Source organism: Nyctereutes procyonoides, unplaced genomic scaffold (assembly GCF_905146905.1).
Source record: "Nyctereutes procyonoides isolate TBG_1078 unplaced genomic scaffold, NYPRO_anot_genome, whole genome shotgun sequence".
Lineage (NCBI taxonomy): Eukaryota > Metazoa > Chordata > Mammalia > Carnivora > Canidae > Nyctereutes > Nyctereutes procyonoides.
This window is the reverse complement of record NW_026575125.1, coordinates 50,223,854-50,244,573: the sequence shown is the minus strand read 5'-3', so window position 1 is coordinate 50,244,573 and position 20,720 is coordinate 50,223,854. Positions and strand designations below refer to the sequence as shown.

Genomic DNA, 20,720 nt, shown 5'->3' with positions numbered 1-20,720 from the left:
TTTTATTAATCATTGCATTTACCCTTGTGTTTCACGTAGTACCTCATTTCATTCGTTTATGTTACCTGCCTGGACCCTCATACCTGATCCCATACTCACTCACTGTGTTAGTTTTCTAAGATCGTCATTATAAATGACCACAATTTTGGTGGCTTCAAACAACAGAAGTTTATTCTCTCATATTTAAGAGACCAGAAGTTTGAAGTCAAGATGTTGGAAGGTTTAGTTCCTTCCAGAAGCTCTGAGTTCAATCCTTTTCTCCTAGCTTCTAGGTAATATAAGCAATTCTTGACATTTCTTGGTCTATAGATCCATCAATCCAGTTGCTGCCTCTGTCTTCATGTCACTTCCTTATTTGTGTCTGAGTGTCTCAAATCTCTCTGCCTTTTATTGTAAGGATATCTGCCATTGTTTTTGAGGCCCACCTTAAATCCAAGATGAACTAATCTCGAGATCATTAATTACATCTTCAAAGACTCTTTTTCTAAATAAGGCTACATTCACTTGTTCCAGGGGTTAGGACTTGGGCATACCTTTTTGGTGGCCAGTATTCGAACACCATACCCTTGTTTTACAGGTAGGAATACTGAATCCAGGATAGATTAGTTTACTTGTCCAAAATCATACAACTAGTTTGTGGCACAGAATTGATTCAAGAACTTAGTCTTCTGACCCCCAAATGAGTCTCCTTTCTACCATTTTATGCAGCTTTTTAACTTCTGATTAGTTTATATTCCAAACAAAATAGATAAGAAACAAATAATAAGTTAACTCCAGCTCTATTGCTTTGCAATTTTGTTATTTTGGCTGATGGAGACCTTTAAAAGTCACAGTCCCTTTGGAAGTTTCTATTACTTTATATAAAAACAGCAAAAATTAGTAAAGAAAAAGAAGAAGGAGGAAAGGAAACCAGATACATGTTAATTTAAAACTGTCTGAAGAATACATATTTTGGGTTCAAATTGCAGCTCTGCTACTACCTTGTTATATGACCTTGGGCTGTTCTCTTCTCCCTAGGCTTCAATTTGCCATTGTAAAATAAGAGAAATGGACCACATGACTTCTAAGGTCCCCTTTAGCTTCAACTTTGTGAAATTCTGTTTTTGCAGAATTATTCTGAATGTGGTTAGTCAACCACTTTGACATCCAATTGTCCAGATAAGCAGTCAGTAAAAATTTTTGTCAGTAAAAATAGCTTCCAGCAGAGAACACCTATTCTGCTACCACCCCTATTTTGTTGGGGTTACTTGAAAGTTTAGTTTTCAGTGATGAGGATGGATTTGTACTGAGCTGCACCTAGCCATCCTCCCCCAACCCTTTCTTTGTAGCCTTCCCTGACCTCAACAATATATACTAATTCACACACTCTCTCATCATCATCCTGCTCCAGTCTATAGCCATTGAAGAAAAAGCCACCTGACAGATCAAGATAGTGAACTCTGATTTGGACACATTAACACCATCCTGAAACCAAAAAATAAGGCAGAATTTTTTATTATAATTTAGGTAAAAGTAAAAATAAAAATATGTTACATTATATAAATTTTGTTCTGATAATCTGTTATCACCCTGGTTTCTCTTTATGATGTTCTAAGGTTTCAACTCTCTTGACACTTAACTTTGTAAGCTACAACTTTCCACAATGGCAATTATGATTTGTTCTGTGACTAGTTTGGGAAGCCTACAAGGTCTGAACTTAGGAGCCAGAAAATTTGAATCTTCAGCAAAATCACCCCGAGTACAATTTATTAGCTTAGATGTAAAAACTTACACCCTTTGGAATAAATTATTTGGGTTTTTACTCAAATGGTGCACTGTATTCATTTGCTATGGTTTCCTACAAGATACCACAAACTGGGTTGCTTAGACAACAGAGATTTTTTTTCTCATAGTTGTAGAGGCTAGAAGTCTAAGATCAAGGTGTTGGTTGGGTGGCCTTTGTTTGAGGTCTCTTGTCTTGGCTTAGAGATGACCTCTTCTTACTGCCATTTCACACAATCTTTTCTCTGTGGGCATGCATTTCAGGTATCTCTGTGTTTTAATCTCCCCCTTTTATAAGGACAGCAGTCATATTGAATTATGGCCTCATTTTAACTTAACTACCTCTTTAAAGGTTCTATCTCCAAATAGTCACATTCCAGGGTGCTAAGTATTTGGACTTCAACATATGAACTGGGGGGAGAGGGACACAACATAACATATACCATTTTATTCCACACATTTTGAAATATTAGAGTGGACTTTAGAAACTAGTACAATACCCTCACTTTGCAGGGGGTACAGACAGGCACAGGGAGGTTATGATACTTGCTTAAGCAAACCACATGGAGTTAGTGGCAGAAACTAGGTTAGAAATCATGTCTCTTCTGGCTCCAAGTTCCATGCCCTTTCCACCATATGATGTTGCTGCTTTTGTTCATTTGATTTATTCATACCTTTAATCTCTTTCCCTCCTTTTCTTCCTCCCTCCCTCCATCTCTCTCTTTCTCTCTCTTTCTTTCCTGACTATTGAGTATAGATTTGTCAGGAAAAAAACTATGTTTAAAACTATGTTTGTTTTTATTTTTCCATATCTACTCCTCTCTACCGTTTACACTTTGAAAAATATTTTAGGGATTTTTTGCTTAATTTCTTATTACTTTTCCACTTTACACATACATTTTTCATTCTTGCTTTAAAATAACAAGATTTATTTCTAAGGCAAATGATATTGTCCTTGTCTGGAGAAACAAAGAACTAAAATCAAAGGAACCTCAGCCTTTTTTTTTTTTTTTCACCATCTCGGGATCTGACGTGGAGAAAGAAAGCACAAACCTATACTTCTCCCCTTCATTTTTGCCCATCTTCTTTCCTTACAGTAGGAAGTCAAGCCTTCTAGAAACCTTGGTATGCACCCATCTTCTCCATCTACCCTCACATCTCCCCCATGATTGAACTGGTATTGTAAAAACTGCCTGATTGTTCTTGTTTAGCCAGAGGTATTTAAGCCTAAACTTTGGAACCTGAAAGAAAATTCTGAATGCAAATGTATCTTTCTTCACTTGTAAATATTCGCTCTGCCTTTTTAGAGTGAAATATCACGAGAAAAATAGAAGAAATTTTGAGTTATAATGTGCAGGAACTGAACACTTAAAAGATTTTTTAAAATTAGGTGTACTCTTCCATTTAATCCTTGAGGGTTTTACTTAAACTACTGGTGGAAGCTATTCTCAACAGTCAGCTAGTTACCTCAACAGATGAGGGAACACTTTAACTCCCCAGTTGTTTGCTTCTTGAGAGATAGATGTTTAAAGACCATAAGTCATTCTTTTTTTTTCATGTTTGAGGCTTTTTAATAATCTAAGCTTTCCATTTTTTCCATTTTATAAAATGATGATAGTGAATAACTTATAATAATTGATAATTATTGATAATAACTGGTAGCTGATAATGGTGATGCTGACCTGATAATGCCTCTGTGGGAATTAAATGATTAAATATGCATTAAGTGCATAGCAAAGCACTTGGCACACGGTGAATGCTCAATTACGGTTATTGTTCTTTTTACCATAATCTTTTTTTTAAATAAATTTATTTTTTATTGGTGTTCAATTTACCAACATACAGAATAACACCCAGTGCTCATCCCGTCAAGTGCCCCCCTCAGTGCCCGTCACCCATTCACCCCCACCCCCCGCCCTCCTCCCCTTCCACCACCCCTAGTTCGTTTCCCAGAGTTAGGAGTCTTTATGTTCTGTCTCCCTTTCTGATATTTCCCACACATTTCTTCTCCCTTCCCTTCTATTCCATTTCACTATTATTTATAGTCCCCAAATGAATGAGAACATATAATGTTTGTCCTCTCCGATTGACTTACTTCACTCAGCATAATACCCTCCAGTTCCATCCACATTGAAGCAAATGGTGGGTATTCGTCATTTCTAATGTCTGAGTAATATTCCATTGTATACATAAACCACATCTTCTTTATTCATTCATCTTTCGATGGACCATAAGTCATTCTTAAAATGAGTCTATTTGGGTAACATAGTCCCCATGCTGCCCCTCTCTTACCATCCTGATTAAGAAGGGATCCATTTGGGCAGCCCTGGTGGCTCAGCGGTTTAGCACCGCCTTCAGCCCAGGGCGTGATCCTGGAGACCCTCGTAGGGCTCCCTGCATGGAGCCTGCTTCTCCCTCTGCCTGTGTCTCTGCCTCTCTCTCTCTCCCCCCCCCCCCGTATCTCTCATTAATAAATAAATCTAAAAAAATAGATAAAAAAAAAATCAGGGATCCATATGGTTAAGCCATCCTCTGTGGACACCTGAGAAGGGCAGGGATTCTTTCCATACTGCCTCCAGTGTAATGTGTCAGAGTTTCATCCTGTTGCCCACTTAATTTAGTACAGACCAAAACATTGGAAATAACTAAAATATTATAGGTGCCTTTGCCATTGAATTATAAAAGGCAAATAAATCTGTCATGTCTGTCAAGCAGATCTATATGGTACCACAGTCTTGATGATTTTGACTCTCCAGGAGATAGGGACATAGATTGAATTTGACTGGCATGAACTAAGACTAGATGTGAATATGAATATGAAGGTGAACATAAGTACAGGATATTATATTATTTATTTATTTATTTGTTTATTTATTTAGATCATATTATTTAATAAACAATGTGGACAACATGAGATAATAAAGCAGTGATTTCTTTTTCAAACTGTATTCTAGAAATTCCTGATTCAGTAGATGGTGTTTGGCTACATGGGTCTAATTCCCCCCCTACTCCCCCTACTCAAGTCATTTCAACCGTAAGTTCCAATATGTTTCAATATGTTATTTTAATATATATGTATATATTAAAATAACTTATGTATATTATATATAATACATTATATATAAAATGTATATATATAATTTAAAAACATATATATTCTTTTAAAACGTATAATTTTAAAACTTATAAAGTCCTATTTATGTTTTAAAATTTTCAGTTCTGTTTAATAGTTCATTTGAACAAAAATTCCTCACCTAAAAAATGTTCTAACATACTATGAAAGAATTTCTTCCTGATTTGTGAATATATTTATATAAAAATTCTTGAATATATGAAATATAAATAAGTGTTGTTATAACCTTAAATATTTTTTACTCAGAAGAATAAAATTAGAACTGCTCTGGTTGCTGTACCTACTGAATAATTTTCCTTCACACAGCGATGATTCATATGAGCAATCAGCTGTTCCCCATTCTTGTTTTCAGCAGTCAGAATACAAGTGCCACTGTGTTGTGTGATGTATTTGGAGCCAGACTGTAGTAGAGACAGAGTTCTACTGATTTCTTCTTTTGCAATTACTTAGGCTTTCAGCAGACACTTGCACCCCTGTAACCTGGTAGCTGCCACTCTTACTGTGATTTTTTTAAAGATTTTATTTATTTATTCATGAGAGACACACACACACACACAGAGAGAGAGAGAGAGAGAGAGAGAGAGACAGGCAGAGACAGGCAGAGAGAAGCAGGCTCCATGCAGGGACCCTAATGCGGGACTCAATCCTGGGACTCCAGGATCACGCCCTGAGCTGAAGACAAGTGCTAAACCGCTGAGCCACCCAGGCATCCCACTTACTGTGATTTTTAAGTGCTTTCCTCTATTATATAGTCCTGAAAAAGAGCTATGGTGTAGTGACATAGAACTGTTGAGTTCAAGTACATGGTTCTTTTGTGAGATCATGCCATCCAGTAAGCCACAGAGGAATGTATTGAAGGGAGATATTTGAGAACCACTCCTATCCTTTCCCAGCACTACTGCTCATCACAAGGGATAGAACTAGTTCTGTGAAAGACACACAATGCAAATACATATACTAGGCTAGATTTGCTGCAATGGCCTTATCAAATGGTCCATGTTAATCATAGCAACCAGTAATTGCTTTACCATTGCTACAGGTTGCCATTTGCAGCAGTCTTTGATGGTTTAGTAACCTAACTATACTTAGCCTAACTGTAGACCTCAGAAATACACTATTCCTAGTAGCATAAAATTCTAAAAGACCATGTTGCAAATATAAGGGAGGTCTTAATTCCTAAGTACTATATATTCTGATTATTACATGTAACATTTCTTAACTGGTTTTACCAACTCGCTTTATTAATTTCTTAAAATTATATTGCACTTCACATTTTCCAGAGCACTTTCCATACATTCCTGTTCAATCCTTACAGTTAGCCCTGTGAGTTACACATTGCTATTTTATAGATAAGGAAAGTGAGTCTAAGAGAGATAACATATCATTGGTGGAAATGGAAATTCATACAGCCACTGTGGGAAACAGTATGGAAGTTCCTCAAAAAATTAAAAATAGAAATACAATACCAAATAATTCTACTATTGGGTATTTACTGAAAGAAAATGAAAACACTAATTTGAAAGGATATATACACCCCTCTTTTTACTGAAGTATTATTTGCATTGGCCAAGATATAGAAGCAAGTTTAGTGTCTATCAGTAGATGAATGGATAAGGAAACTGGTATGTATATATAACATGGAATGTTATACAGCTGTAAAAAGGTTGAGACCATGCCATTTGAGAAAACATGGATGGACCTAGAAGGAATTATGCTAAAAGAAATAAGTCAGACTAAGAAGACAAACACCATAGAACCTACTCATAAGTGGAATCTTTTAAAAAAATGAACAAACAAAAAGCAGAATTAGGCCTATAAATACAGAAAACAAACTGATGGTTGCCAGAGGGGAGAGGGTTGAGGGATTGAGCAAAATGGATAAAGGGGAAAGGGAGATCCAGCATTCCAATTATGAAGTGAATATGTCATAGGAATCAAAGGCACATGGGACAAATACTATATTGTTGTAAACATAACATAATGTATAAATTTGTCAAATCACTAAGTTGCACACCTAATGTAACATGTGTCAACTATACTCAAATTTTAAAAATAAATAAAATACATATGAATAAAAAAAAGAGAGGTAACATCTTGCAAGATTTCAGAGCTAGGACATAGTTGGGCCTGACTTGTTTTTCTGAACTTCTAGTTTACTGCTTTTGCCTGTTACACCCCACCTACTTTGTTACAGAGGCAGTGTGTTATAACGGAGCTGGACTACCTGAATTTGAACCACAGAACATTTACTTCCTAATGCTGTGACCACAAGTTATTAAGCCTCTCTGTGCCAAAATTTCCACATTTGAAAAATGGGAATAATAATATCTACCTCATAGGATTCTTGTGAGGATTAAATGAGTTGGCCTATGGAAGGTACTTAGAGTAGTGTCTTAAATAGTTATATTAGTATTTGTTGCCATTATTACTTTTATTATTATCATTCTTGTCATAATTAGCAGCCTTATTGTATAACATGGCACTTAAGATCTCAGTCACTGAATGCAGACTGCCTGGATTCAAATCCAAACTTCATCAGTAACTAACTATATGACCTTGGGCAAGTTACTTTGGTACTCTGGCTTCAGTTTCCTCATATATAAGATGCTAGTCACACAAGAAAAGCTGCTATGACTATTAAATGAGTTAATCCATGTAACATGCTTAGCCTGGTGCTTGATAGGTAGAACTCCCACTTGCCTTATTCCTGATATCTTGGCTGCAAACTCAAACCCCTGAACTATCTGTATGGCAGTTGTATATTGTATATGGCATATGTAATTCATCAGTCCTCTATAGTCTAATCACACAAGCCAGTGGTTTGGTTGTCATGGTAATTCTTCAGTAGGAATGTATTTGTCCTATAAAAGCTATTTTTGGTCAATCAGTGTGGTAGGGCAAAATAAGCATTCACTGGAGGTATGGTTCTATTGCTGAGCAGTCTTCCAAATGAAATTATGGAACCTAGCAAAACTATTTTAACAACAGTAAGAAATAATAATATCCCAGTCATCCTCTTTTCTCTCTGCTGCTAATGCTGTGATGCTATAGTTTCCAGCCAATAGTGGAGTAGACCTATATTGTGTTATATCATTATATTTAGGGACAAAATGTTTCTAGTTTGAATTTTTTTCTAGTATTATACTATACGTCAATTGGAAAATGAGATTTATTTAACAGTTACTTTAGAAGTAACTTTTAAATCTCATTCATTAGGCACTGAAGGGAATTCTATGTACAGTTTCACAGTCAAACCCTCAGTTTATGAGATGACTTCATTCCAAAAGATCATGTTTGGCAAGTCGGCTGTTTGGCAATTGTATGTTTTCTTGTAGAAACAATGTTACTATGGTGGGGAAGATCTCAGGCTAGTCCACAAAATTGGATTTAACCTGTGATAGGACTGAAATACCATACATGCAGTTCATAAATCATGCACAAGAATGCTGTCTCAGTACTAGTAATTAAAGCAAAAATATAATTGAATAAGAAGTAGCACCTTGAATGCTAAAGCTTGAGAATAGCAGAGTTAATTACAGGTTGAGAGAGATGGAAGCTTTGGGAGATTTTTCTTAAGAGCACTTCTGGTTACTTCCAATGGATGTTAGAAGTTGATGGCCCAGGTTTTATGTCTAATTTCAGTTAGAAAAAGACAGCTTTCCTTTTCTTGATACACAGGTATCTCACTAATAGTTTTCTTACAACTGTCAGTCATCATTATGGTTATTTGGGGTTCACAAATAGAACAAAGGGACTGAGAGAGAGTTTATCTTGAAGTAACTGGGCAAGAGAAAGGGTAAGAAAGAATGACTTAAAGGGGAAATATGAATCCATGTGAGAATTATGTGATTGCTTAAGTGGAGTGAACTAACCATAGTGAATGATAAAAGAAGGGAATAGGACCTCAGGTTGTGTACATTATCTCATCAGAAAGAAAGTGAGAAGTTTTCTATAATACTAGGGTATCTTTTTTACTTGTATTCACACATTTTTCCTATACTGCAGTTCTTTGTATGTGTCCTCTCTCTCCTTCCAGACTACCTCTTGGAGAGCAGAAATGCTCCCATCAATACCTAGCACATTGTAGGTATAGAACACTGTGTATGTTGAAATAAAATCAGATATGCTTTTTATTTGATCAGGGCATTAAAAAGCTCTAAAACTGTACACTCAGCCACCATGTAGTATATGATACTGGTATATTTGCCAGAGTTGAATTCAGAATTGGGAAATCACAGATAGAGAATTAAGAATCCATGCATGCACTGTCTGGTTATAGACATATTCTCTTCTCCCCATTCGTGGTTGACACATTTTACTCAGCCGTTCTTTCTTTATCTCCCAACCTTGGAGCAGGGCCTAGCCAAATTATATTAGCAAATACTTTATACATGGAGCTTTGGAGGTTCCCTGATTGACAAAGCTCTCTGCAGATACAGAATTTATAGCTTCCCTCAGGAACATACATGATTGTTCTGAAGAGGTAATATAGAGTTTGACTATTGATTCTTTGTCTTACTTTTTGCTTTTGTCTGTTTGATTCCTTCCTTGATTCATTTCTCCTGGAGACAAAGCCACATGCTGAAACACAGGGGAATAGTCTGTAATGAAACAACAAGCTGCTCTCAATTTTAAATATTGCATGTTGGGGCAAAGGCAGAGTTCCTTTTCCTCTAAAGCTATAACATTAAAAAAAATTCTGTTTGATATTCAGACTTATTTGATCTGGCAGTTTAACAACTGTTGATGTTTTAATTGCTTCTTTAAAGGATTTCATCTACATTTCTAGATTTATTTTTATTTTACTCTGAAGGAATGTCAATGTTAGCCATCACTTTGCCCAGTAAGTTACTACTGTAGGAACTTGGAGTAAAATCCAGTAATTACTGGAGCTGGTAACTTAAGACCCTGCTGAGAAACTTGCCAATTTCCCTTTTCCTGAGGAGGCATCTCTTCCCTGGGAACTAGCAATCATTTGTTGTTCTGAATCAGTTTTAAGCAGGTGTTGTACCTTCAAGATCAGCTTTCTATGTTCCTTTGGAAGAAATTGAGGTTATTCTATTCTGGTTGAAAGGAGAATGTTATGCCACTCTTAACTCAGACAAATGTACAATTTTAGGATGTGCTACCAAGAAAGGCTTAGTGAGCTTCTAATCTCTTAGGGTCTTTTTTTTTAATAAATTAATTTTTATTGGTGTTCAATTTACCAACATACAGAATAACACCCAGTGCTCATCCCATCAAGTGTCCCCCTCAGTGCCCGTCATCCATTCACCCCCAACCCCCGCCCTCCTCCCCTTCCACCACCCCTAGTTCGTTTCCCAGAGTTAGGAGTCTTTATGTTCTGTGTCCCTTTCTGATATTTCCCACACATTTCTTCTCCCTTCCCTTATATTCCCTTTCACTATTATTCATATTCCCCAAATGATTGAGAACATACACTGTCTTTCTCTGATTGACTTACTTCACTCAGCATAATACCCTCCAGTTCCATCCACGTTGAAGCAAATGGTGGGTATTTGTTGTTTCTAATGGCTGAGTAATATTCCATTGTATACATAGACCACATCTTCTTTATCCATTCATCTTTCGATGGACACCGAGGCTCCTTCCACAGTTTGGCTATTGTGATCTCTTAGGGTCTTACTTCATGTTTGTCTATTTGTATTCTTCCAGGACCAAATTGAGTAATTTGTTGGTATACTACTTAGATGTATGGAACCGGCCATTTAAATGCCCTAAACAAAGCTACTTATATTCAAAGCTCTTTAGAGATAAAAAGGTCTTCTTAGATCATCTAGTCGGTCCCCTATAAATGCTTTAAGTTGTATTTATTAATAAAAGGGGGGCTGGTTGAGCTTACAATCTTTGTTCTTTTATTATATATCCTTTGAGTTATTCCCATCAAAAAATGGTTGTTAAGTGCTCACATGCTGAACCCAGTCTGAAAGCAATCTGGTTAAAAAGACACGGTTCTTAGAGTTTTGTATCTCACATGCTAAAACTAATAGCATTGACATACTAACATATTGACTTTCACATATTCTCTTCTCAAGTTCCTTTACACTCCCTCCCTCACCACTACCACATCCAACACACATACATTTTGAGGTGATGGAAACAAATCTCCTAAACATTTATTTTTCTGCTTTGAAGCAGAACTGCCAGAAGAGGCTTCCTTTTGCAAGACATGCATTATCCTTGTCAGGGGTAATCAAAGTTAAGTGAAAGGATTGGCCAACTGATTGATAGGGGTGGGGGCATTCAGGATGGTTGAAGAGGTGTGGACTTAAGCACTAGGTATATTCTTCAGCTGCCCATTATCTTTTCCTGCTTTTACCTTCCCTCCCAATCATTGAGAATACAAGATTTAAGAATATGCTTACAGGGCAGCCCTAGTGGCTCAGCAGTTTAGGGCCACCCAAGGTGTGATCCAGGAGACTCATGATCAAGTCCCACAATTGGGCTCCCTGCATGGAGCCTGCTTCTCCCTCTGCCTGTGTCTCTGTTCTCTCTCTCTCTCTCTCTCCTCCCTCTCTGTCTGTCTTTCATGAATGAATAAATAAATAAAATCTTTTAAAAATATATACTTACATGGGCTTCCTGGGTGGCTCAGTCCGTTAAGCGTCAGACTCTTGGTTTCAGCTCCAGTCCTGATCTCAGGGTTGTGAGATCAAGCTTGATCCTGGGAGTAGAGCCTGCTTAAGATTCTCTCTCTCTCTCTCTCTCTCTCTCTCTCTCTCTCTCTCACACACCTTCCCCATCTGCCTACCCCCCCCCCCCGCGCGCTCTAAAAAAAAAAAGACTATACTTACCCAGTACATCAGTAAACTTTTTTGGGAAATGAAACCAATTACTAGTTCAGCTGTTTGGTTCCTCCTCTAAAATACATTTTTTAAAAGTGCTTAGAACTAGAAACTTTCATTATAAAGCTCCCAACTTTTTCTACTGGTAATTCCTTGTGCCACTTCACTAGGCTTAAGTTCATCCTCCTTTTTGGGCTGTGACTTTATGTTTGTAACTCTGGATTCTTTTTCCTTAGGGTCCCTTTTCAGAAAAATAGATACCACATACTCATTGAAAATTTAAGAGACTACTACCGTGTAAGGAATTCCAGAATATAAATTATGGCATATGAAAATTATATATACAAATGTTAAAATTTGTTTTTTACCTTGATCACTTTTACTGATTCTGCCTCTGTCAGTGTGAACCCATTCTAAGTCTTCTCATCCCAAGCATTGTTTTATTTCCCCTAGACTTAACTAGGCTATATTCTTCAGGAGAGAAGAGACTACCCTGTCTGTCTTATTCACTGCTATACATCTGTATATTTCGTATGCCTAACACATGTATGTAGTAGGTACTCAATAAATATTTATTGGCTGAATTAAGCAGTTGATACTCTTATCCTAGCTCCTATATTTGCTTTTATCACAAGCCTAGATAGAGTCCTTTAGCTGAAATCTACCTGGTTATTGATGAAGAACCTCTATTGCTTTCTGTTTACCTTTGAGTATAGACTACACTCCAGCAACACTCTACTACCTTCCTGTTTCTAACGGCAATATTTTTCTGGTCATCCACTCTTGAAGCTTCTCAAGTGCCTTCTTCTCACACCAAATTTCTCTACTAACCATCGTCTTTCAATTCTGACTCATTCTTTCCTTTATTTATTATACACTGTTTTTTTCTCGAGATTACCTAGTTTCAAAACATTTCATGTAGTGGACATCCTTGCAGTCAGTCTCCTGCTTGATCTTCGACAGAGCACAAATTTACATTCATACTTCTATTCACTTTAGGGGCAAACTTCTTTCTACCCCGCCCCAAAAGGGCTACCTCTGGTCAAAACAGTGGGAAGGATCTTTTGAGCACAAGGACACGACAAAGAAGCAGGGTCTGCCTCTCCCTTTTTTTTTTTTTTTTTTTTTTGCAAACACACGAGGGTTTATTTACAAGCTGGAGCTTGGGTCCAAGTATACCCAACACAGCAAAGCAGGGACTTGGACCCCGAGGTGGGTTTCAGCTTAGTTTTTTTTTATAGGCTGGTCTAGGGGATCTTCAGAAGGGGTGGAGGAATTTCTCAAGTTCTGTTTACATTTTGATATGGGGCTTTCAAGGGCATTGAACTCTGTTCTTATTCTAATAGGGGCTTCCTGCCCTTGGCTTGGGCTCTGTTCTTATTCTAATAGGGGCTTCCTGCCCTTGGCTTGGGCTCTGTTCTCATTCTAATAGGGGCTTTCTAGGACATTAAGCTGTAAGCTGTTTTCTTCCTGTAACTGAAGTAAGGTCAAGTTCAGCTCTTATTCACAGGGGCCTGGGATGGCTGTACTTGTGATAATGCTGAACTTAAAGTGGAATGGCCTTAATTTTCTGGGCCTCCACATTTCCCCCTCTCAGAGGAACCTAAGGAAGGACCCAATCATAGGTCCAGGTTGCTCTCAGAGTGAGCCGGGGGGAATGATTAAACCAGGATTCTAACCAACCTTGTTGCTATTCTCGCTCCCATTTACATTCCAGGGAAGAAGGGACATCTTACGTTTAAGGCAGCACATAATCATCCCTACCCCACCCTTTGTTGTAAGAAGACTAAGTTTAATCCCCTTCTATTTTGAAAGACAACCTCAGACTAGGGAGTCTTGTAGTGAGAACGGTGCAGTCTTAGCTTTAGGGGATTGTCCTTGTTCAGCTGGCTTTTCCATTCTGGAACACAGTCCTTGAGAATGGCGTGTGGGTCAGCTGGCTGGATGTGGGTGTAGTGGACCCAGGGAGTAATCCCATCCACCTTGAGAGCGGTGGGAGTGGTCAGGATCAGGATGTAAGGTCCCTTCCAGCGAGGTTGAAGTGTCCGGTGTTGGTATCTCCGCACGTACACCCAGTCACCTGGCCGATATCAATGGGGGTCCCGGGGTGGCCCAGTCTCATAGAGGGCCCTCAGCTTAGGCCACACCTGCTCATGGGTTCGTTTTAATATTTGGAGGGAGAAAAGAAGTTGGTGATCATCAAATTCAGCAAGTACCTCAGGTTTTAAATTAGGGATAATAGGTGGAGGAAGACCAAACATGATCTCGTAGGGAGTCAGTCCCATCTTATATGGGGAGTTCCTCACCCTATATAGGGCGAAGGGGAGGAGAGTCACCCAGTCCCTGCCAGTCTCCAGGGCTAATTTTGTTAAGGTCTCCTTTAATGTTATGTTCATCCTCTCTACCTGTCCTGAGCTCTGGGGCCTATATGCACAATGTAATTTCCAATCTGCCCCAAGTACTAGTGCCACTCCCTGTGTTACCTTAGAGATGAATCCTGGGCCATTGTCTGACCCAGTCTTAAGAGAAAAACCATACCTCTGTAAGATGTCTTCCAGCAGTTTCTTGGTCACGGTCTGTGCCGTTTCATGTTTGGTGGGATATGCCTCTGTCCATCCTGAAAAAGTATCTATGAACACTAGTGAATACCTGTATCCGTATTTTCCAGGTTTTACCTCAGTGAAGTCCACTTCCCAGTAGGCTCCTGGGCGGTCCCCTTGGAGCTGGGTACCTGGGTTAGATACATGGGCGGTGGCATTAGTTAACTGGCATGCATGGCAGTGTTGGACTCTGGCTCACGGGTGCCAACGTGGCCCGGTGGACGCCCCAGAGACCCAGACCCCAGACAGGCAGATGCAATTAGCAAGAGGGTTTATTGAGCGTTTGCGCAAACGGGCTCTCCGCCTCCGAGGAGGAAAAGAGCCCCGATTAGCAATTACAGGGATCTTTTAAAAGGCAAAAGGAAAGAAACTGCCTAAAGACAAAAGAACCGCGGGAGTCGCATGGCATCCAGGTTGATTTCCGGGAGGGTCAACATGAACCTATTCAGGGACATTCCAATCAGGGTGTTGGGGGGGAAATGGTTTTCTTATTGTAAACAGAATGCTTTTAGTTGCTAAAATTTCAGGAAGACGCCTGGATGGGCTGCCTCTGGGTTAGGGCTGGCCCTACTTACAAGGGGGGGGAGGTTTCTTCATTCCCTCCTCTTGTTTGGGCTGATTTTAACCTTAAAATCTTAGGGAACATTTATTTTTTCAGTTTGGAGGGCCCGACATTGCTGAGTTAATACCAGAGCTTGGGTAATAGACAATCTTTCTCGGATGAACTGGAGCAGCCGGTTGAGGACGCAGGGGCCGAAAGTTAGCAGCAGGAGCAGGATAACTAGAGGGCCCATAATGGTAGAGATTAGGGTGGTCAACCAGGGAGACTGATTAAACCAGCTTTCAAACCAGCCCTGCTGGGCCTCCCGGTCCCTTTGTCTTTTATTTAACCTTTCCCTGAGTTTGGCCATGGAGTCTCTGATGACTCCAGAATGGTCTGCATAGAAACAGCATTCCTCTCCCAGGGCCGCACACAGTCCTCCCTCTTTCAGGAATAGTAAATCCAAGCCTCTCCTGTTTTGAAGTGCTACTTCTGAAAGTGAGGTGAGGGACTGTTCTAGCTTAGAAACGGACTGCTCTAGTGTCCGTAGATCCTCATCTACAGCTGTTTGGAGTTCTATATAACGTTGTGAGTCCTGGATCAGAGCAGCTGCGCCAGTACCCACCCCAGCAGCGACCCCTAGTCCCAACATAACGGCTAAGGTTAGGGAGACAGGTTCGCGCCGAAAACGGGTGGGATGTTTATCATACTGATTTTCTAGAGTTTCAGCAGGGTGATAGAACACCCTGGGTATGATCTGCACCATGACACAGAAGTCGTTTGAGCTATTTAGAACCTTAGCCGACACACAGGGGGTGAGGCCTTTGTTGCATGCCCACCAAGTTCCCGGCTGGGGCTCCAGGTAAGAATCAGTCCCCAAAATCGGGGTGGTAGTGTTGCAGAGTCTCTGGTAGCCCCGGGGGGGTGTTCCTATGCAGGTTCCCTGTCCTGTAACTTCTGTAAGGGTGAATTGTGGTTGGGAGTCGGGTGTGCATCCCTGAGTGCTAGTGATGTTATTATAGGTCCCTGAAGTAGCAATTCCCTCATAATAAGGGGGGGGGGGAAGCAAGGCAGAGCCAGCAGGATTTAGTTACATCGGGGCTGGTTCGATTAAGGGCCAGGAATGCCCCTATGATAAGATTAAACAGTCGTTGTCCCGTCTCGGGTGACGACCCAGGGGTTGGAGTGACCGCGAAGTTAGTGGGTGTGGCACTCCCTGCAGCTAGGGCCGGGCTGTTAGTTTAGCAGGAGCTCTTTGTTCCCCGAGGACCGCGTTAGGCCCGATCGCCACGGGGTCTGGGGATTCTATTTTTAGTTTAATTCTGAATATAAAACCATCATCTGTTCTTTCTTTGTATAACCTGAGTCCCCACGTATATCCATTGGCCCAGTAAGTAGCCCTTTTTCCGGGCTCCGTGAAGGATATCCGTAGGGGATGACACCACCCTTGGCAGGGCCCATAATTAAGGGTTTTCCATTTGCTAAATGTCGGGTGAGTATAGTTAGCCTTGACAGTGATATAATCCCAGGAGGAGGAGGGCCTCCATTCTGTATCCCCAGTAGTTTCGCACCCCCAATTTTTACAATAGAAATATTCCCCTCCTCCACAGGTGGGATTTAGCCTGCGATCTCTGTGGTGCCCGGGACAGACATAAAAGGGAAGAGTGCTTAGCATGGCCCTTCTGTCAGGCGTGCCACATCCTCCCCATGGGTCTAATCCCAGTCGCCCTGGAGGGCTTTCTTGGTTAGGGGCTCTAGAGGTGTCGAAGTATCCCTCTAGGTCCCATGGGCTAGGGGCCCCTATGGTTAGCTTGCATAGGTCAGGATATAGGTCAGGCCACCAGGTTCCCACGGGGGCGGTCTTAGTTATAGACCAGACCTCGTCACCCCCAGACGTTAGTACCTGCCAGGTTAACCTTTTGAGGGCATGAGGGTCACCTTTGGCGGAGGTGAAGAGCGCTAGGAGAGGTAGGAATATAACAACTGTCATTGAACAATTTTTGAAAGTCTTATCTTGAGCGGGTTTTGGGTGCGGTGGAGCTTCCATTGGAGTGGCTCGTCCGGTCCGTCCTGGCTGGCGTCAGCGGTGCTCGTTGATGGGGCGCGCTGGACGTGTGAGGCGTGGACCCAAGCAGCAATGCCGTCTACCTTTAAGGCGGTTGGGGTGGTCAGTAGTACAGTATATGGGCCCTTCCAGCGGGGCTCAAGCGTCCTGGACTGATGTCTCCTGACGTAGACGGAGTCCCCGATCTGGAACGGGTGTGGGCCGGTTGTGTCTCCGGGGCGGTAGACAGCCGCAAGGGGTTTCCAGATCTGGTGCTGGATAATCTGGAGCGCCTTTAGCCTGTCCTGTAAACCGGGAGTGTTAGCAAGAGGGTCAATAGCAGAATCTAGTAAGTCCGTTACTGGTGGGGGACCTCCATAGAGAATCTCGTAAGGAGTTAGCCCATGGCGCGCGGGAGTGTTCCGGACTCGGAACAGAACCATAGGGAGGAGTTGGACCCAGTCTCTAGTGCCAGTCTCCAATGTCAATTTAGTTAGGGTCTCTTTAATTGTTCTATTCATTCTTTCTACCTGACCTGAGCTCTGGGGTCTGTATGCACAATGTAATTTCCAATTTATCCCCAGTAATCTGGCCACCAACTGACTTACCTGGGAGACGAAGGCGGGGCCGTTGTCCGACCCTATTACCTTGGGCAGTCCAAACCGGGGGAAAATTTCTTCCAGGATTTTCTTGACAACCACCTGGGCGGTTTCTCGCTTGGTGGGGAAAGCTTCTGTCCAGCCTGAAAAGGTATCTATAAACACTAGGAGGTACTTGTTACCATATTTACCTGGCTTGATTTCAGTGAAGTCTACTTCCCAATTAGTTCCGGGTCTTTCTCCCCTCATCCTGGTTCCCTCAGGCATCTTGAGGTGTTTGGTATTTACCTTAGCACAAGGTACACAAGCATCGGTTACCTGTTGGATCAGGGAGGGGAGTTTGGGAATGTAATAGGTCTGACCTTCTCTCCGGAGGAGTGCTTTTAATTTTTTGTGTCCGAGGTGAGTCCATCGGTGGAGGTGAGTCACCAGTTCTTTGGCCCTTTTCTGGGGCAGGACCGTCTTCCCTTGGTGTTTCCAGACCTTCATTTGCTCGTCATATTCTGCCCCTATTTGCTGGACGATATCTAGGTCGCTGTCTGAGTACTCGAGAGAGAGTTGCCCCGGTGTCCGGACAGCCTCTGGTACTTGTAGGGAGAGGGCCTGTGGGCCTAGTGCAGCGGCCCGTGCTGTCTCATCGGCCATCCTGTTCCCCTCTGCTACTGGGTCATTGCCTCGCTGATGCCCAGGACAGTGAATTATACTCAGTTTTCTCGGCAGAAAGAGGGAATGGAGAAGATCTTGTATTTCTTCTCTGTTTTTGATGTTTTTACCTGCTGAGGTTAGGAGACCCCTTCTACGGTATATTTCTCCATGAACATGGGCAGTTGCAAAAGCATATCTGCTGTCAGTATAAATGTTGACCTTTTTGTCCTTAGCCTTTCTTAGGGCCTGAGTTAGGGCTATAAGCTCTGCCCTTTGAGCTGAAGTCCCAGGCTCTAAGGCACTGGCCCAAATGACAGCTTTCCCATCTACCACGGCTGCCCCGGCTTTACGCTCACCATTTCGTAGAAAGCTACTCCCATCGGTGTACCAGGTTGCTTCAGCATCTGGCAAAGGCTGGTCCGTCAAGTCCCCTCTGGTGCCATGGACTTCAGCTAGGATCTGGTGGCAATCATGCATTACTAGGGAGGGGGACTCGGTTTCTGGAAGCAAGGTGGCCGGGTTTAGAGATGTAGCCGTTCCAAACTGTATCCGCTCAGAATTCAGTAACATGGCCTGATAATGGGTGACCCGGGCGTTTGAGAGCCATCGATCAGGGGCTGGCGGATGACTGTCTCTACGGCGTGGGGGGCCACCACAGTGAGGGGTTGGCCAAAAGTCAACTTGTCTGAGTCTTTTACCAGGACTGCCACAGCCGCTATTATTCGGAGACATGGGGGCCATCCTGCAGCCACGCTGTCTAATTTTTTTGAAAAGTATGCCACGGGCCTTTTCCAGGGTCCCAGTTTTTGAGTTAGGACCCCTTTTGCTATTCCATTATGTTCATCAACATATAGCGTAAAAGGCTTGGTTACATCTGGGAGGCTCAGGGCAGGGGCGGTCAATAAGGCCCTTTTTATTTTGTCAAAAGCCAATTGCTGCTCCTTTCCCCAGTGGTAGGGGGTGTTGGATTTTGTGAGAGGATATAGGGGAGCCGCCATCTCCGCAAACCCGGGTATCCAGAGGCGGCAGAACCCAGCACTGCCGAGGAACTCTCGTAGTCCTTTGGCATTAGTGGGTGCTGGGATCAGGGCTACAGCCTTTTTGCGGCTCTCCGTCAGCCACCTCTGGCCTCCTTCCAGGAGATATCCCAGATAGGTCACTTGTCTCTGGCCTATTTGGGCCTTTTTGGCGGAGGCCCTATACCCCAGTTCTCCCAGTCTCTCAAGCAGGGCCCCCGTACCTTTTACACAATCCTGTTCTGTCCTAGCCGCCAGGAGCAAATCATCCACGTACTGCAGAAGGACGAGGTCCGGATGGCCAACTCGGAAATCTGCCAAATCCCGATGCAAGGCCTCATCGAACAAAGTGGGGGAGTTTTTGAATCCCTGCGGCAGCCTTGTCCAAGTGAGTTGTCCTGAGAATCCCGTCTCAGGATCTTTCCATTCAAAAGCAAAAATAGGCTGGCTTTGAGAGCTTAACCTCAGGCAGAAGAATGCATCTTTTAGATCTAACACCGTATACCAGACATGGCTTGGGGGTAAGGTGCTGAGCAAGTTGTAGGGATTCGGCACCGTGGGATGTATGTCCTCTGTCCTCCAGTTAACCTCTCGTAAATCTTGTACCGGCCGGTAATCTCCTGTGCCGGGTTTTTTTACGGGTAATAGAGGAGTATTCCAGGGCGACTGGCAAGGTATTAAAATGCCCAATTGTAATAGTCTCTGTATATGTGGCCGAATGCCTTCTTTGGCCTCTTTGCTCATTGAATATTGCCGGATCGATATGGGGGTGGCCGAGGGTTTTAAGTTTATAATTATGGGCGGCTGGTTTACAGCTAGTCCCATTCCGGCCGTTTCCACCCAGGCCTGAGGGTAGTTAGTGAGCCATTCAGAATCTAGGGGCTGCACGGACGGTGGAGAGTCCTCGTGCAGCCGGTGTTCATCCTCTAGGCGCAAGGTCAGTACCTGGAGGGGCTGCCCTCCCGCGCCAGTAATAGTGGCCCCTTTTTGCTGAAAATGTATCTGGGCCCCTACTTTTGAAAGAAGGTCTCTGCCTAGGAGAGGGTAAGGGCAGTCTGGGACCAGTAAGAAGGAATGCGTTACTTGCCCAGTGCTCAGGTGGACCTTCCGTTCGGTTGTCCATCGATATAACTTGCCTCCAGTTGCCCCCTGAACCCAAGACGTTTTAGAGCTCAAGGGTCCTTTTGCCTCAGTTAAAACTGAATGTTGAGCTCCCGTATCGACCAGGAAGGTCACCGGCTGTCCCCCCACTTTAAGGGTTATCCGAGGCTCAGGGGGGGTTCCTGGCCCTGACACCCCTAATCTTCATCTTCTAGGGACAAAACAGGAATGGGCTTCTTTTTAGGTCCCTGCGTTTGGCCCTTCCTTGGGCAATCTTTAACCCAATGTCCTTTTTCCTTGCAGTAGGCACACTGGTCTCGTTCAACCCGTGGTCCTCTTTTGTCTCCCAGGTCCCTACTCTGTCCTGACTTACTCTGCCCTGAGCCCTGTACTACGGTGGCCAGTATCCTAGTCAGCTCTTTATTACGTCTTTTATCTCTCTTATCCTCCCGTTCCTCTTGCTCTTTACGGATC

The 20,720-nt window shown here is 42.3% G+C and overlaps 2 protein-coding genes across 7 annotated transcripts in view; one reads left to right on the top strand and one right to left on the bottom strand.

The window, feature by feature from the left end:
- EDA (ectodysplasin A) overlaps positions 1 to 20,720 on the top strand; it is a 445,917-nt gene that overhangs the window by 249,367 nt on the left and 175,830 nt on the right. The gene's annotated exons all lie outside the window — the stretch shown is intronic.
- On the bottom strand, positions 16,095 to 19,479 carry LOC129518194 (uncharacterized protein K02A2.6-like). The gene is made up of 3 exons (XM_055338215.1): positions 19,370 to 19,479; positions 18,486 to 18,588; positions 16,095 to 17,802 (listed from the first exon to the last, which is right to left on the bottom strand). Exons 2-3 carry the CDS (start codon positions 18,531 to 18,533, stop codon positions 16,828 to 16,830), a joined length of 1,023 nt encoding a protein of 340 aa, XP_055194190.1. The 5' UTR covers positions 18,534 to 18,588; positions 19,370 to 19,479; the 3' UTR covers positions 16,095 to 16,827.